General features: G+C 38.8%; 1 protein-coding gene across 1 annotated transcript; it reads right to left on the reverse strand.

The window, feature by feature from the left end:
- Nucleotides 1-1,754: 1,754 nt before the first annotated feature.
- Nucleotides 1,755-13,961, reverse strand: MFAP5 (microfibril associated protein 5). The gene is made up of 9 exons (XM_019713463.3): nt 13,822-13,961; nt 13,199-13,258; nt 12,144-12,179; nt 9,306-9,350; nt 8,941-8,973; nt 8,465-8,500; nt 5,619-5,706; nt 4,976-5,049; nt 1,755-3,698 (listed from the first exon to the last, which is right to left on the reverse strand). The coding sequence occupies exons 2-9, from the start codon at nt 13,254-13,256 to the stop codon at nt 3,586-3,588; spliced, it is 483 nt and encodes a 160-aa protein (XP_019569022.1). The 5' UTR covers nt 13,257-13,258; nt 13,822-13,961; the 3' UTR covers nt 1,755-3,585.
- Nucleotides 13,962-18,118: the final 4,157 nt, after the last annotated feature.

The following is an 18,118-nucleotide window of genomic DNA, read 5'->3' on the forward strand; positions in this document are numbered from 1 at the left end:
GTCTGCCCAGAAGTTGTCGTTTGACTGCTGCTTCTGCTTCTCACTTTGCTTGACTGGCTTTTAGAGAAAAAAAACACAAAAAACAAAAAGAACTGGCCACCTGTTTTTCTCTCCATCAGAGAAACTCAACAAGTCACTTTCACTAAAAGATACACGCATTTTAATTTTTATTGGAGTGTTGTATTTTTAACCAAATTTTTGCCTCCCTGAGTTGATAAAACTATGACAGTCCCTCCACGGTTGTCCCAATATCCTTCCATTCTACCCTGTAAGGTTCCAGATTTCTTAGGACCTCTTCATCACACTTGCCAAATTCCCTTCTCCCATACAGATTTGTGAATTCCTATCTTGTAACCTGCAGGCTTCCCTGCCCTGATGTTAACCTGTCATCACTCTCCCATCTCCTTAACTCTCTTGTCTGGTGCTCTTCTATCTTCTTTCCTGTTTCTTCTCAGGTATCCTTCTTCACTGTGTTACAACTGTGTTACAGAAGGAAGGGGAAAACTTAGAGGTTGCAAGTTGCTCGCACCTTCTGACCAGGTATAAAATATTTGGTTAAACATTTAACTTTTGCCACAAGCACCTCGAAGCAGAGGAGGGTGGAGCTTGTGGCTAGCAGCCTGATGTCATATCTGCTTGATGTCATCAAAAGTAAGGCCCAGAAGTGGGGACACCAGCTGGGGTTTGCACCATCTGCCTGTAAGTCAAAATAATAGAGAAAGTGTGCATGGAACTATATTTAGAGAGTACAGTGCGCACTTGAATTTCCAGAACTTGTTCATTCAAGGAGAAAGGAGAACTTTCTTTAATCATAAGCATGAAATATGAAAAAAGAGTAGGATCAACTCAACTTTGGAAGAGAAAATAAGGGTGAACCTTATGGGTAGGCAGAAGAGACTGCTATCTTTTCAAGGTACAGGAAGACATTAGATCTCAAAAATTGCCTAACTTTTATCAAATCCTTTAATTCCAACATTAAAGATCTATTGTTTTGGTTCAAGTAATTCTTTCTCATCCACATAAGTTCCTTGCTTAAGAAGGTTGTCATTTGTGTTCACCAGGAAAAGAATAATACTAATGTCTTAAAGAGTAAAAGGTTTTCAAATCCTTTCACGGGAGGAACAAGGAAAGAAAACTAGAACATCAGGGATCTGAAATGAGGCAAGGGGGGAAGAAAACGAAAAGGAGGCAAATGGAATTCTGCCAATGGAGAAGAGGATACAGAAGGAAAGAACTGGGACCAAAAACAACCCCCAAAACTTTGTCCCGGGATCATTCTTAGGGGAAAGTTATGAGGAAAATAAGACTTTAGAAGGATGAGGAAAGAATAGCTGAGAAACGAGTAAGAAATTTTGGTTTACATAACAAGAATAGTGAAAAAGGCAGAGAACATAAGAACAATGAGAAATGGCAAAACACAGGAATTTGATCATGCAAAAGAGAAATAAGAATAAAATATGAAACTTCACCTAGCAAGACAGTTGAGCCTGAAGAGGGCAGAAAAGAAAAAGAATTTTCTGGTGAACTGAGGAGGGGCTAACCCAGAAGAAAGTAAATAAATTTGGAATGTTGGAGAACCAACAGCAAAGTTATGAAGTGAAAGATACAACAGAGAATAGCAGAACAGAGAAATTTGAACAATATTGGTATTTAGTTTACAAAGTGGGATAAAAGCATGCATTTGGGTCTTCTTTCTAAACATAAAGTAGAAAAGAAATAACCAGACCAAAGACCTCTCTCTTCTGAGAAAGAAATTGGGGAAAAAATATTTTAAAATGTTTAATTTGCAATATACACAATACTGGGATTGAAGTGATTTCTGGTGGGAATGCCACCTCTCGTTCAATATGACGTAGGAGGGTCAAGTTCATGAAGAGATTCTTACGTGATTCTTCTTAGAAACTCTGTGCCTATGAGATTTTTCTGCAATGGCTACAATATGAATTTAATATGTCTGTCTATATATGAGTACGTTTACTTCTAGAGACTGGAGCAGAGATTACATGCTTTGGAGCTTTTTCTAATATTTCTCTTTTATCAGTTGTGCAAATTCCGTTAAACTAAATTGTTTCTTAACAGCAAGAATCCAATCTTCGGTATGGTAGTTTTCTCAGCAATAATAAAGAAATCCGCCCCCTACCGAGTGGCATTTTGTCATATGTAACTGGTTGTCTCAGTCTCCTAACTCTTACTTGAATTCCATTGACTTTTTAAAAAGGATACTGAGTTATTCAGATGGAAGGTTCATAATATATAATTTTTCACTTATAGTGGAATTTTGTTCTATCATATTGTGGACTGCTGTCCTAATATAGGGTATTTCCTCCCTTATAAAGCAGACATGGTTGTTGTGAATTAGACTGTATCTAGGCTCCAAGAAATATGAACATACATTTAAATCTCGAGAATCATAGAATTAAAAGAAACCTTAGAACTAACATAAATTTAACCTCTCATGTTAAAGAGGGGGAAATTAAAGCAGGGCTTAATGAGTAAACATGGCTTATCTGAGGCTACCTGGTACTGCTAGATCCAGGATAAGAATGTGAGTTGTTTAAATATTGTGTTTCTTTTACATTTTCCTATAAACCATTAGATAAACTTAATGCCTGTCTATTAAAGTTCAGGTCTGAATGCCCTTCTTAGGCCCCAAATCAGGCTATTCCAGAACCTATTTGCACAATAATCTTTACAGATTTTGGTAAGTGGTGAGAAGAAAAGAAGTTAGCAAAAACTCAAGAAAACTCAGACCAGTGATATGATTTGATGTTAGTTGTCTAATTAACCTGTGGAAATGGGTTAACTCCAATACTACCGTAAATGAACAAGAAAAATGAGACTTACTTTCCAGCCCTACCTGCCGATTGGACAACCACATCAAAACTTGAATAGGGAATCCTGAGTCCAAGTTCTATACTTGGCATACTCCCTCTCCTTAGCCTCAGTCTCTGAGTTTAGCAGAAGACAACATTTTGGTCTTTATATTGCTGGTACAGTTGTGTAACTCTTGGCTCTGGAGAATTTTCTAGGAATACAAAAAATTATCATGATCTTTCTCATAAGGAGGACCTTCCAGGCAAATGTTAGGCCAATCAGCAAAATAGTTAAAATAAGAGTAAAGAGGACTATGATTTTATAGATGAATGGGGAGTTAATCTAGGAAACTCATGAAAGTAAATGAAGTTCTATGGCTAGCCAAAATAGACAGTAATAGCTTCTTCCACCCTAAAATCTATCTCAGACAGATTCAATAGTAAATATTATTAACTTTAAGTCTATTTTCCCTTGAAATTGCATGTAGAGTGTTTGTATATGAGCCATGTGGTCATCATTTATGGCTATAATATTGGGAAGCAGTAAAACTATGCAATAATATAGACTTTGTTTTGTAAGTACTGAAAAATGAGATAAATGTTATCAGTCTGGGTGAAAACTCAGGGAGTAGGGGCAAAAGCTAAACAGTGCAAAAGGACTGGTTTAAGAAATACTAATGTGGATGAGTTAGCTGACAATGGTTGGACAAGGAGTTCCCTCTTCCTAGAGCATTCTTTTCCTCCCAGCCACACATTCTTCTTCTCCCGTTGATCACAGACCACCAGGTCTCTGCAAATTCACATTTTCACAGGGAGGAAGTCGGAAGTAGTTGGAACGCCGGAGTCGCCTTGGGGGCAGACCAGCCATCTGACGGCAATACTCATCTAGAAGAGAAGCAGACCATGGGATGAGAATGCAGGAAGATTCCAAGGGCTCATGTTTTAAGAGAAAGAGAAGACTGCATTGTGGTGGAGTGAGAAGTTTGAATAGAAATAAATCCGAGTTAGAATCCCCGCTCTGAGACTTAATAGTTCTTTCCAACTTACTGGAAAGTTTCTTAACTTTTATGAACTTGACTCTTCTGTAAAATAAGCATTAAAACACCTGCCTCAACAGTTTAGTTGTGAGAATTAAAATGAAACAGTATATGCAAAGTACAGGTGGTCAGTAAATGTTAGTTTCCTTTGTACACCTCGCTCCCAATTCTTCCAATCATGGCTTATTAACTAGCCAAAAAATGAGGTCCAACCACTCAATATATATTTAAGTGTTTACTATGTGCAAACAGCTAACTTGACTAGGTCCCCTGAGACACTTGAAAGTGCCTAGAGTCCCAAATACTCATCCTCAATCTCAAGGTGCTTCCCTTGCAGGTGGCTTGTACAAAGCCAATGGGGGCAAGCAGCAAGTTTCCTTCTGCGAAGTTAAGTACAACTCTTAGTCAGGAGCTCAGTGCAAGGTGGGCTGCTGAGTCAGAAGTGGCTTGTCTGTGGTAACTTCACCAACCACAGCCACCTTTTGGGGCTGGCGATGGGAAAAATAAAAAGTGTCTTTGTTCCCACCTGCATGGTCACACATTTTCAACACTTTTAATTGTTTTTGTAAAGTCTTTCTACCTTCCTCTACCTCTGAATTTCACAGTGAGCAATGTAAATGGTTCCTGGAAGTGGTGGAGTATTTATAATGTAGCCAGTTTTAAAATGTCCAGTCTATTTTTAATTCATTTGTAGGCCCATTCCAAACATTACTGTCTCTAAATTAATGTGTTTTTTTCCTTTTTTTCTTTTTAGAGTTAGGAACATGACTGCAGACTAGTAGAGTCTATTATTTGTACTGGTTGACTCAACCTCTTCACCTAGAACCCCAGCGAATAATCTTCAAAGCAGCCAGAGCTTCAGAGTACTCTATATACAGGAGAGATTGGGGGTTACAGTCTAGCTGGGAAGAGATCTGGGGCTACTTTTCTTAGGGTCATGTTTATGTATTAAGCATGTTGCTTTACTTAGATTATTTGGGGTAACTTGGTGGAGCAGGGACAGATGGAAGTTAACGGGCTGCTTAAAGCTCTCCTCCAAAGCCAGACCTTGGATCCATTAGCATTGTGTCCTTATTTACGTTGCTCATAACTGCTCCTCCACTAAAAACACAGATGTCATCTTACCTTTCATAGCTTCATGTTCTTTACAGACAAGACGGGAGCAGATCTCGTTGTTGATAATGTACATGCGTCGTAAACTGCCATTGTCCCAAGGTCATGGTTAAGGAAGGAGACAGAGAAATCACTGAGAGGGAGAACTAGCATAGGCCTAGTACTCCTGTATTCCCCTGTCTTCCTTATCTGGACTTCCTTAAGTATTTTAGACTTTCTTCCCCGCCTCCTTCCTAGGTAGAGGGGATAGAATGGTATTAATTATTCTTCTTAGTAACACTTGGCACACTCCACCTAGAGTCAAGCTTAATACTTTTCCCCACTATTTTCTACCTTCAGACTTGGATCTTTCATTTCAGTCTTTTACTATGAGATAATAAATTCCATATATCTGTGTTTCCCCCATGACTACCCTTCCTCCAGTCCTCACCTTCATTTGCCCTCTAGCATCTAGACTTGTTAGTCAACCTGTTCTCTCTATACTTCAATCCAGACTCCAGGTTCTAGCTGGTGCCTTCAGGAATAGCTAGGAGGGTTATGCTAAAAAATCTGTTCCTTCAAAGATTGCAATTCCATAGTGGGTGGTCATGAAATTGTTACTGACATGAAAACACTATCATGGAAGATGCTCTCTGGGCATTCTGGGATCCCTTACCTGGTGAAGCATGACTGATGAATGCATTGCCTGACTGGTCGATGCACAGAGTAGAGTCTTGTGCAAAGAAATTTCTCATCCCGGCACTCTGAAGAAGCCCAGCACACACATACACACACAAAAAACAAACAGGGAGAGGCATAACAAGCAGGAGAGGTATAAACAAAGAATTAAAGGGATGGAAGAGGAGTGGAAAAAACACACAAAATAGTCTCTACAGAGAATCATTGTAAGTTGGGCATCTCCTTCCTACTCACCAAAACAGAGCAATCGGAAATTGACTAAAATGAAATTTAGGTGCTTCCCTATTGAAGTAGAAGTGGCTAAAATAATCTCTGAGGGCTCTTCTAGGAAAAAAACCCTTCTAGGGCAATCCAGATGGCAATACGAAATATCAAACCCAAATGCTGATAACCCCATTCTGAAGAATGAGACTTCTAAGGTGGGTAATTATTTCTCTGTTCCAGTAGTTTTCAACCGTAGCTGCACATCAGAATTATCAATATATTAGAGAAAGCAATTTTAGCTGTGCTATCTATAGTAATATTGAGTCCTCGCAGCAACTTCCCAGCCCACCAACCATAAAAAAGTCCAAGGGGAATTTAGGTAAAGGATTGTTTCAGGATCATGCAACCGTTGTCCAATCTTTATCTTTCACCATGAGTTTTAGGAAAGGAGCTCAAAAGAAGGGAGAGGGTATGTGTGAGGAAGAATAATGGATACTAAAAATATTCTTTGAGAAGGAATTGGATGTACACTAGAAGATGTATTCTCCAAAGAACAAGGAGGCAAGGCATCCTCAGGAAGAAAAAAAAAATCTTAGGAGAAACAATCATACATGTAGTGGTATTTTAATCATTAGACGAGGCTAGAAGGCAGAAATTTTATTCAGTTGTTACTAGTTCTAGAAGTCACTGCTTCTGCAACTGTCATGTTATCTCACTTGAGACCCGTGTAGGACACCCATATAGATAGGAAACAAATGAGTTAATAACTCTTTTTTAGCAACTTCTAAAAGAAAACCCATAATGGTTTATTTTGATTTGCACGATTAAAGAGATTTAGAAGTTAGGATGGGAACTGTAATTTTGCCTTTCTCTCCTAGAGAGTTGAGAAATTTTTTGTATTGAGAGTATCTTTGTGTTGTTGACAATAAGCAAATTTAGCAGGGATACAAGGCAAAGAGCCATATGCTCAGATGAGCTTTATCCTAGAGCTAAAGAGAGAAAAGATTTTTATCCTATAGAAGCTCTTCCTCAAAAAAGAAATGTTCTTCTCTCTAAATAAGATGCATCATCATGGGTTCTCCTTTTTTTTTCAATTTAAAATCATTATGGGTTGTTTGATAAAAGTTATTTGATAAAGAATCGCAAGGGTCATAGTCATAGTCACTCCTAACCTAGGGGTAGTTTAAATGTGGGCCTGTTTTGAATGGAGAACAAATCAAAGAACAAGGTGAATCTTGAGGGAATAGACTCACCATGGGAGTGACCTGTAAAAATGTGATCAGAAGAGTTGCTAATAGGATAATATAGGAAGTGTGCCAGGTGATCTTATCTATCCCATGGGCTCCATCGCAGGTGTATGTGCTGAGAATTCTCAAATTTATACTTCTAGCCCAGATCTTTCTTCTAAGTTCCAGACCTATAAATCCAATTGCCATTTTATGGAAGAGTTCATGGATTTTTCAAAGGCTCTTCAAACCCAGCATATCTCAAACTGACTTTATCTTTACCTTCAATTGAAATATTTCTTCAGTGAATGGTACTACCATCCACCCAATAGCCACCATCTACCTGATGGAAAACTGAACGTCATCTCAGCAGTCTTCTCTCCCTTACAGCTCACAGTTAATTTTCACTACCTCTACCTTACTTCAGGCCATCATCTTTTATTGGGACTACTGCAACAGCATCTTCATAGGTTTTCCAATGCATAGATCTGATTAGAACTTTCCTTTGCATAAACTATTCTACAATTGTTTTTCATTTCCATTCTAAGCCTTTGCCCACATTGTTTTCTTTACCTAAAAGCTCTTCCCCTTCCACTTACTTGATTCACTTCTACTTGTCTTCTAAAGAAGCAACTTAGTCAATGGACCCTCCAGAAAAGACTAACCCCCAACAATGAATATAGTCAAGGACTTCTTTTGAGTCTTTCATAGCTTCGTTTGCTTATCCTGATAATAGCATTTTGTGAAACTGAATAAAGTTATCTGGATATCTATCTTGTCTATGAGAAAAAAGATATCTAGTAGAAGAAAATCAGTTTTTTCACCCTTATATTCATGGCACCTGAGTAGCAGATTTTTAGTAAATATTGGTTAAAAATCTAGTTTCTATCTTCTCATGTCCTACTACTTGCTCCTTGTAGTTTTTGGCCCTAATCATTAAAAAAACTCAGTTTCCCCAATATGCCAAGCTCTATTTTGCTTTCACATCTTTGAACATGCTGTTTCCTTTGGCTAAAATGCATATTCCCCTTGACTGCCTGGCTTACTCCAGTTCCTTCAAGATTCAGTTTGACAATTTCTTCTCTTCTAGAAAGTTTTCCTTTATCTTCCCATACGTTTCTTTGTGTACATGTCTTGCCTTTACTCATCTAGTCTTGGAAACTTTGAAAGATCACGTGTCAGTGTTTTGTATATCACACGCCCAGCACAGTTCCTGCTTGTTAGGGGATCAAAAAATGTCATTAATTTACATTTAATTATTGGAAGAAAGTGATACATAAACTGTAACCCTGTCTACTTAGGATCCTTCACCAGCTGTACTGCCTTCCATAGTCAGCTCTGGGGAAAGTCCAGAACAGCCCCGGTGGCCCTGGGATCCCAGGTCTGAACTCACCCTGGTCATCTGTGGAAGGTTCGATATCAGCCAGAACTGAAAAGGCACAAAACAGCAGGTGTGAGAAGGACTTTGAATTGGTGACGGGGGAGGCAGAGTAGAAAAAGGCAGAACAGAGATATTAGGGCAAAATCAAGGCTATGGCTGGGTTTGTGTCTAATATCCAATAAAATATAGTTAATTGGAGTAATTGTGAATATTATTTTGAAGAATATTTGGCCTATTGACATTATACTAATTTTTGGAAGCCCTTATCTTCCATGCCTTATTTTAGCTATTACTCTACTTTGTTTCATCTTTTTAGAGGACTAGGAGACCTCGCTTTCATTTTATCCCATTGTCACTGAACAACGGGACCACAATCCCTCTATCCCTTTCCCAAAAATAAAAATATAGGATTAACTCAAGTGCTGAAATAAATATTGTGAATACTAATGAGAATCATGCCATTTTTTAAGAACTGTAGTAAAACTTACCTGTTTCATCTGTAGAGGGTTCATTGACCAGATCTGCCAAGATACAACACAGAGAATGAAAAATGCAGGTAGGAAAAGGAGAAAGGGAAGTAGGATATGGGACAATGATCTAAAACGGGGCGAGAAAAATCAAAGTTAAACAATGGACTGTGGGGTAAACGTAAGGGAATAACACAAAAGGAAATTGAGGAGAGAAAAAGATTGGGCAGATTTATAGCCCAGATCAGTGGCATCTAAGACGGCACTGCATGAGCTCAGAGTACCCACCACCCTCTTTTCTAGTCTTCATTTTTCTTTGTATAGATACCATTCTCAATCCTTCTATCCCCAGTATGAAAGTCAAGAAATAAACAAAGGTAGCTTACTAGGATCATCTGTGAATGTTTCTGAAGTCACTTGAGTCACATTGGCTGAATAAAAAACAAAACACAAAAACACAAAACAATTAACCAGAAAATATTTTCTGAGCATTCTCTTTACCCATCCCATCCTTGCCCTCCCAGTAAGTGAAATTGTCCAGCACAGTAGCCAACAGGCAGTAAGTACACCACAATTGTTCTGTTTGCTTCCCAATCTAAGTCCTTTTCCCTGTAACCCAATGAAGCAATCCTACTTCCATGAATATTCCCTTAAGTCCTAGCCTAGAACATCCTTTTTCCTTTGTATTATACAGAGAAATAAATGAACTATGTGCCCTCAGATAACCTTCCACAAACACTCCTTTCTCAGTCAGACTTAGATTAAGCATTGGACTACAGGAATAATTCATATTATTTCATCCTAACAGATAACAAATACATTTAGATAATTTGGGTTTACTGTGTGCCAGGCACTGTTTAAATCCATGTTTTTAAAGATGAAAAAACTGAGCACCAGAATAATAAACAATTCACCCACGGTCTTAGAGCTTGTTAACAAGTACAATGGATTGGTGACTTTGCAATGTTTACTGAAAATGAAAATTGTCTTTACCAAGGACACTGACTTTGATATTTATAATTTTGATGTAATTAGATATCAATCTGATGATATGCTTATATACTAGAGTGTTCACAAAAAGTGATGTTGATAGTTTTTTGATGCTTAGTGAGAAGCGAAGTGAAGAGAGGGGATGGCAAATGCCAGTGTTAGTAGAGCATGCCTTGCAGTTGATCATTGGGAAATAAAGGCAAGAGGAGAAGGAATAAAAACGGTCCAGGTCTTAAGGTGGAATCTATTGGGTTAAACCAAGAAAACTGTATCTGAAACTATAAATAATAGCATTTTCTAGAACAGCTTGTCTTGATTTATAAAAGCAAAATAACAAAGCAGTGTTAACTTCTAAATAGCACGTATCCCACCTACTATTATCATCATTCATTGTGGAAAGCCTATAGTTATAGTTATAGTTTATTTTATCCACTAGGGGTCAGCAAATTCACATAGTTTGCTTTGTTTTGAACTTCAGAGTCTAAATGTCAGATTTAAATCTGGTGAGAAAAGCATTTTTGTAAATCACATCAGAGTTATTGATCATTGTAATAGCGGTAAAACACAATAAAATAATTTGAAGGAGTTTCTTCTGCTTACTGCTTACCTCCTTACTTCTTTCCTTTCCTTCCTTCCTTCCTTCCTTCCTTCCTTCCTTCCTTTCTCTTTCTTTTTTTGTTTTAAATTCTAGAGAGAAAGATCATCAGATCTGACAACAGAGCCTTTTTAGCTACAATGCTCAGAATAAGCTTTCTTCTTTCAGAACAAATTTTGATAAAATGAATCCAAGTCTGTTTCAATTCCACAGGATACTTAAAAAAAAAAAAAAAAAAAAATCACTGACCTGAGTCATTCCAGGGACAGGAGAGGGGAGTGGAGACTCTCTCATTTGTAGCCTAATCTGGCCTGGTTTCCCTTTCTCTTTATTCACATTCCAGACCAGCCACTCACAGAAACAGAAATGAAGCAATGGGAAACAGCAAAGGGGTTGAGAGTGTATCCTAGCTGTCTTCTGAGGATTTCAGGGAAGAGTCCTGTTTTTCTACACATGCATCAGTTTACCCACCGTTTCCATGAGCTATCACCATATAAACGCTCATGTAAGATTCATGAATGTTCTATGAAAAGGAATCTTAAGGAGACATGTTACCATATCTTGTGATATTTCTGGTAGAAAAGCATCACAAAGTCATAAAACAGGACTGGACCTTAACCAGCCCGGAGAAATGAATTCAGATTTTCAGTTTTGCTAGTGTTAAAATCTGGTCTATGTTCAGAAATGCAGGGATTCCAACATTTTATCCATATCAGAGAAAAAAAAAATTTCTATATTTTTATCATCTGTTCCAGGACACAGAGTAAGAAATTATGTCATGTCCCAGTGTATGCATAAAACTGAAACAAGTTTAAAGATAATACTTCACTCTTACAACGTATTTGCATGTACTTTATTTTTATTTCAGTTTATCCTGATTCATTAAAAAGTAGTTGTGGGGTGGCTGAATGGCTCAGTTGGTTAGAGCGTGAGCTCTGAACAACAGGGTTGTTGGTTCGATTCCCACATGGGCCAATCACAACTAGATTGAAGGACAGCGACTTGGAACTGATGGGCCCTGGAGAAACACACTGTTCCCCAATATTCCCCAATAAAATAAAAATAAAATACCAGTTTGGATCCACTATTTTGATTGTATGACCTATTAGTGGGTTATATACTGCTGTGCTCACAAAGGGTGGGGAAAGATAAATTATAATTGTGTTGAATGTCTGGAGGCAGGGTGGAGTTTCCTTCATTAAGCTGAATAAAGTTATCTGTTGGTCCTTTGGAAGCCAAAACTTTTGGGTTATGTCCAGTTGTGCCATAATTTTACTCTAGTATTGAGATGACTTCTCATCCTGTGTTTGCATTTTAGTTTCTCCACTGTTTCATGGATAGGTAAATGCTTTGTGTTAGAATTAGTGGGCGTTTTCTGAGTGTGATAAGAGATGAGTAGAGGAGAGTGGAAGCAAGAGATGGCACAGAGGTGGTCTTGGGAAAAGTATTTCAGCAGATAAAAAAAAAAGACAAGGTTTTATGAATGAGATGATAGGATTGTGGAAACTGGTGAATTAGATCTCATTTCACACACTTTGGCAACACATCTCTGTTGTATTACCAATGCTTTAACTCTGACCATTTGTCTGCATTACCCTGATAAAAACCCCAACATAGCCCAGATCCAAGGGTGACCTACCTTCTCCTTGACCACTGACCCCTAGAGGTGTCCAATCTGTACCAAAAGAAGGAGAAAAGGGATGTGAGCGACTTGCACTCTATACCCCTTAGGCTTTTGAGATGAACCAGAAAATGATGGGGAAATGGTTGTACTTTATCTTTCTATGTTTTATTTTTATATAGTTCAATACAAAATCACTCAGACCATTAGTGCTACACACAAACATGGAAACACTCAAGAAAGATGACAAATTTCTGAGAACAAACCCCTCCTCTGTTACGCCCTGACTTAGGATGCCCTCTTGCCCTCATTGCCAACCAAAAGAAATGGAATCCTGTTCCACAGAGAAGACCAGCAGCCTTTTTAATGTGCCCTGTCTTTCTCTCTCCACAGCCATCTCACTAGATACAATGCTGAACAAGGCAAAAAGATGATCTTCTCACAGACTGTATCTGGCAGAATGAGAAAAATAAGAGTAAAAGTTTTTTGAAATCCAAGGTTCATTTTCTGTTTCTAATCTTTTAGCTAGCTTCTGTGAAATCTGTGAAGATCATTTTTCTTTTGTGTATAAATTTGGCACATTTTTTAGTGTGCATGTGAATGTACTTGTATGTATGCTGCTGCTAGTGTTTGTTAGGTTTTAGTGTATCTATTCGTACTATTTTCCTGTTAAATTTGGTCCATTTTCTTATTAGGTGGTCTCTATATGTTTGTGTATGTATTAGTGTATAAGCTTCTTTTTCTTTAGTATTTGTTTACTTGAATATTTATGTGTGTGACCCTCTCTTGGCTAATATGTATTTGTATATCTTCATTTTACCTGAGTTTCATAATTCTTAAGACACTTTCCCCTAAGTCAGGTCACGTCTATCCACATCCCTGTCCTTTCTTCTTTAACACAAAGTCTATTCCTTTCTTCTCTTTCATAGAAATTCTAGAACTCCGCAGCAGGCATCTCTCCCCCAATCCCCTTTTGACCTCCTTCCATCTCACTCTCTAATACACACAGCCACACACATGTATAGCTGAGAGGCTGACATTTTAGGGAGAGAAGAATAAAAGTAGGGACTCACCCGAGGGAATGATGAGTGCAGTGAGAAACAGCAGCGCCTTGGGTCCCAAGAGCAGCATATCTAACAGGGGAGGTGGGGAGAGTAGAAATTGGAATGCTCAGGGACACACCAGCATTTCAGTTCCAGGAAAGGATGTCTGTAGCCCATATCTTAGTCTTCCCAGGAGTTTTCTTGGTCCTCCATATGACTCAACCCCGTCTCTCTTCTTATCTTTTACCCAAAATTTATTTCTCCTTTGAATTCTGTTCTTCGATCACTTACCATTATTCTCACTCTCATTATTCTTTTGTACCAAGTCAGAGGAACTTTTGTATTCAAAATGGTCCATGTTTTCCCCTACCCTGGGGTCTCTTTCACCTCTAGGGCCTAATCTTTTTTTTTTTTTTTTTTTGATATCTGTGACTTGTTTATTTCATCTGCTCATTTTTGTGTCTCCTCTTATTTGAATGTCATGAATAATTGGAATATCTGTTCAGTTTTAAGTTCAGTGACATTCCCCATTGCTCCCCTCCAGCCCTTCAATGTACACACACATACACACATGCACACACACACACACACACACACACACACACACACACACACTCCCTCTGTTTATTTAGGGTTTTATACAATCAACTCACTGTCTATGGTCCTCTGCTCTTTCCACCGAGTCCTTTGGCTGCTGACTGTGTCTCTCTCCTTCTCACGCTATTCCTACTTTGGCTGGAGAATAAGATGAACAGGGCCACTCCCTGGGAAGGACTTCAAATTTGGCCTCCTGAAACAATGAGATGAGGGAGAGCGAGGGAGAAAAAGAGAGAGAGAGAGAGAGAGAAAGAGAGAGAACACGCGCCAGGCCAGAGTAGTGCAATGAGGCTGAAATGAGAAGAGGGATGGGAAATTGCAGTCACTCACACCCTCATTCCAAAGGTTATGACCACATTGGTGAGAGATACTGCTGCTCCCTAGAAGGACTGGCCCAAACTCATGTATGACTTTCTTCCATGAGTTATTTTCCCTCTTGCAATCTGGCCCCAACACACCGCTCCCCTTCCCTGAGGTTCCTTCTTACCTAAATAGTTCTGTGTCATCCTTGGAACGCACATCACCAGAATCTGTTCCGATCTCTTACTGTCTTCCATGTTGAATTTTTTCTCCATTCTCTTTTCTCACTTTCATTTTTTCAAAATTCATCTCTTCAACACCTACAAATTCCTTTCTATTCCTGTGTTTCTCTTCTCTCTTTGCCTCTTTCTCGATGCACATGTTCAGAATCTTGTTTTTTTTCTTCCTCTAGAAATCCTATTTATTCCCACATCCAAACAAACACAGATATCACATGAGTTTTGTCCAAGAGGAGGCCTGGCTGTCTTATGGTTAGAAAAGTTGAGGAATACAGACCCTCAACACTTTTGAAATGTGGAGAAATTCTGTGAGAGGAGATACCAGCTGTATTTTGTCTTTTGTCTTTGTTTAAGCTTATGCTAAGAATCTTAGTTTCTGGAATCTTAAGGACAAAATGCCATCAGAGGCCCAAAGAAAATTAAGAACCAAGTTTATTCTGCTTAAGTTATTTTCCATCAGTACTTTTCCTCATATCATGTAATAAGTAGATAATATTATACTTTCTCAGATCCAGGAGTTTTAAAGACTTTGTATTTGCTCTTATTTATAGAAACCCTTGTCATTAGGCCATTAAAATATCTCCACTTTGGAGAGAAGCAACTTAAATTATAGAAACTCAAATCTGAGGAGTGGTTGACCTTATATGTACTAGAAGCATATAAGTTTCAAATTATCTGTTAGCTCCTATAGTCTACACTGTGTATCTCCCTGATGTGCTAAATTAGAAGAGTACCGGTAGACAGAGAGAGCAGATAGTATTAATAAATTACAGACTAGAAAAAAGAAGAGTAAATGATTGGGGGAAGGAAGGAAGAAAAGAAGGAGGGAAGGAAGGGATTGAAGAAGGGAAGAAGAAAACTAGCTAGCTGGTTGGGAGGAAGGGAGAGCAATGGACATAATGAGAAACAAGTAAATAGCACCTCTGGTTCCTCTGAGGGAGCTATAAGTGTTCCATTTGTGAGATACATGGATTCTGATCAGTCCCTAGAACAAATTTGAGTACAAACCCCAGCTCTTTCTATTCTGGTTGGCCCAGAACTTGCTCTTCTCCCATCTGCTCTGCAGTGAGAGTTCAGAGGCTGGAAAACAGATGTATTCTAGTCTGGGGTGAGGCAGGGAAAGAAAAGGCAGGGGATGGGGGTGGGGGAAAACACAAAAAAAGCAGATGCAAAGCAGACCCAAGGCAGAACATACAGTAAAGAGCCTAGAGCAACACTCATGTTTTCCATGAAGCTCAGACAGATGGAGAAACTGAACTCAGGCCAATCATTTGGCAAGGAGAGCAATGACCTCAGTGTGCTGGCCTAGCTGGAAACTGGTGTAGGAAAGCCTCCCCAGGCAATAGGAGGGGGTGCTCTCCTGGGGTCCTGGGAGGGAGTCTGAAGTTAGGGCAGTGAAAATGGAACAAAATGTTCAGAGCAAGGGAGAGGGAGAGGGAGAAGGCAGGCTGGGAGCAAAGGAAAGGAGAAAAAGCAAGTCAAGAACTGGTGTAAGAGCAGTTACCACTGTCTATTCTCATTGGGCCTAATTGACATGCAGCAATGTGGTGTGTTTCAAAGTAGTTTGGTTAATTTTTTTGTCTTCATGGCAGCTATGGTGGCTCCCTTTTTTTCTAGGTCATCTCCCCATTTATTTTAGAGCCCAGGTTTTGATCCTCAGATTTACTTTGCACAAGGTGTTTTGGTCAGCCTCTGCTCTATCCCATTATCAGTTCATCATTGAATTACATGAAGTCAGAATCAGCATCACTAGTCAAAAATGAGCAACTGTCCACAGACGTGAGCATGTAATATTCAGAGGTTTTTGCTGACACTGGGGAAGAGCTCCCTGGGCATCAGAACTCCCATCCGACATAGGCTGGATCTCCTGTGGGTAAAGAACACATTCTCCAGCATCAGGAAAGTCCTCCATGGAAATAAATGGCAGGCGCAGAAGCAATTTAATGAAGGCAATCTAATGTTTGAGTTACCTAGGGAAATTTTAGCTTTCAAAAAAAAGTCTCCAAGCAATAGAAGATGGACAAAGGGCAAAGAAAGAGAAGGGGGGCAGAGATACGAGACAGCACATTGAATTTATCCATCTGTTTATTGGCCTGTACAGAATACACCCATTAGCTGAAGGCCTCTGGGCAAATGTACAGAAACGTTATTACTACAGTTCAATCCAACTAAATTAAATCCAGGGCCTAAAGACACACACAAAAAATTTCCATAAAAGGGAGGAAAAGAAGGGAGGAGGGTTATATGGGGTGGGGGAGGATGATAAAAAGAGCAGTAGAGGAATGAAGCAATAAAGTAGTGACAGCCAAACCTAAAAGATAGACTCAGTGCAGGACTTAGGAGCCAGCCAACATATGTCCTCAGAAAAGTTAGGCTGGGGAGAACCTCCCCCTTCTTAGTAGCCTATAACGCTCTGTTCTTCATGCCTCTGTGCATTGTACTTTCTGTTCTTTCTTTCTGAGATATCCTTTTCCCAACTCCAGTAAATAAATGCTTATATGTACATCAAAACCCAGCTTAGATGCTGCCTCTTCCCAGAAACCTTTCCTGGTTCCCTCTGCTTTTGAAGAATTAATCATTCTCCCTTTACTGAGCTACCCTCTTTGCTTTTATAATTATGGCATCAACTTTATTATATTTTTTCTTTTACATGTTCATATTCTACATTAGACTGAGTGTTTCTGATTGCAGAGGTTAAGTCTTACTCATCTCTAGCTGACATAATGATTAGCGCATAACTCAAAATTTGGTCATTTGAATTGAGTTGAGATGAAGACTTCTATTTTGATATATAAACAAGAAGTAGAGGATAAAGTTCTGGAGAAGGTAGCTTGAGAGTACAGCAAGTGGAACTACTAGCCAATGTTCTGAAGCGGTAGGAAGGTAACAGAGCTGAAGGAAATAGGCAGAGGAAATGGGCAATGGTTATTTTAGAAATGAAGGAATCTTAGTAGAAAAGCTATAATTAAAATCAGTGCATGTAAAACATAAGTAACTTATATCTACAATAATTAGTGCTTTTGTCTCATCATTCTTCTTTGTAGAAATTTTCTGATGGCGCTGCTGGTCTTGTATTGTTACATCCACACTCTCTTGACCATGTAAATGTAAAATGCTCGGTCTAAGTTCAGGATGCTGTTAAGGTTCCTGAAACAACCCACAACAAAAATTATGAATAACTGCTAAAACTGGCTACACACAAACAAAATAGAACAACTCTAGAAATTCATTAACAGGCGAGAAATCTCCATCTTTCCAATCTACCTATAAACAAACGAAAACAGAGAAAACGTGGAATTTGCATATATGAAAAAAACCCAGGAAAGTTTATATTTACATGATTATTAACAAATGTATATAATTATTAACAAATAATAACCACTAATATAATTATTCAGTTTAGTACATTTATACGATTAATACATATTTATATTTTTATAGATTATATGTGCCTAGGCTGTCTGTAGGATGGCCCCCAGTGATCCCCTTGTGTAATCCTCTCCCCTGAGTGTGGGATGAATTTAGGGACTACTAGCAAATAGAATGCAGCAGAGACAATGGGGTGTATCTTCCCAGATTAGATAACAAAGAGACTCTGGCTTCTAGTTCTGGGCTTCTTTCCTGACCTCTTGTTTGCTTGTTTATTCTGAACAAAGCCAGCTGCCATGATGTGAGCTACTCTATAGAAATACCCATGTGGCAAGAACAGATGTCTCTAGCCAACAGACAGCAACCTAAGGCCTTTAAAAGCCATGTGAATGAACTTGGAAGTGGGTCCTTTCTCAGTGGATCCTTGATCAGACTTCAGTCCCAG

This window comes from Rhinolophus sinicus, chromosome 1 (genome assembly GCF_057876585.1).
Source record: "Rhinolophus sinicus isolate RSI-liver-muscle chromosome 1, RSI-T2T, whole genome shotgun sequence".
Classification (NCBI taxonomy): Eukaryota; Metazoa; Chordata; class Mammalia; order Chiroptera; family Rhinolophidae; genus Rhinolophus; species Rhinolophus sinicus.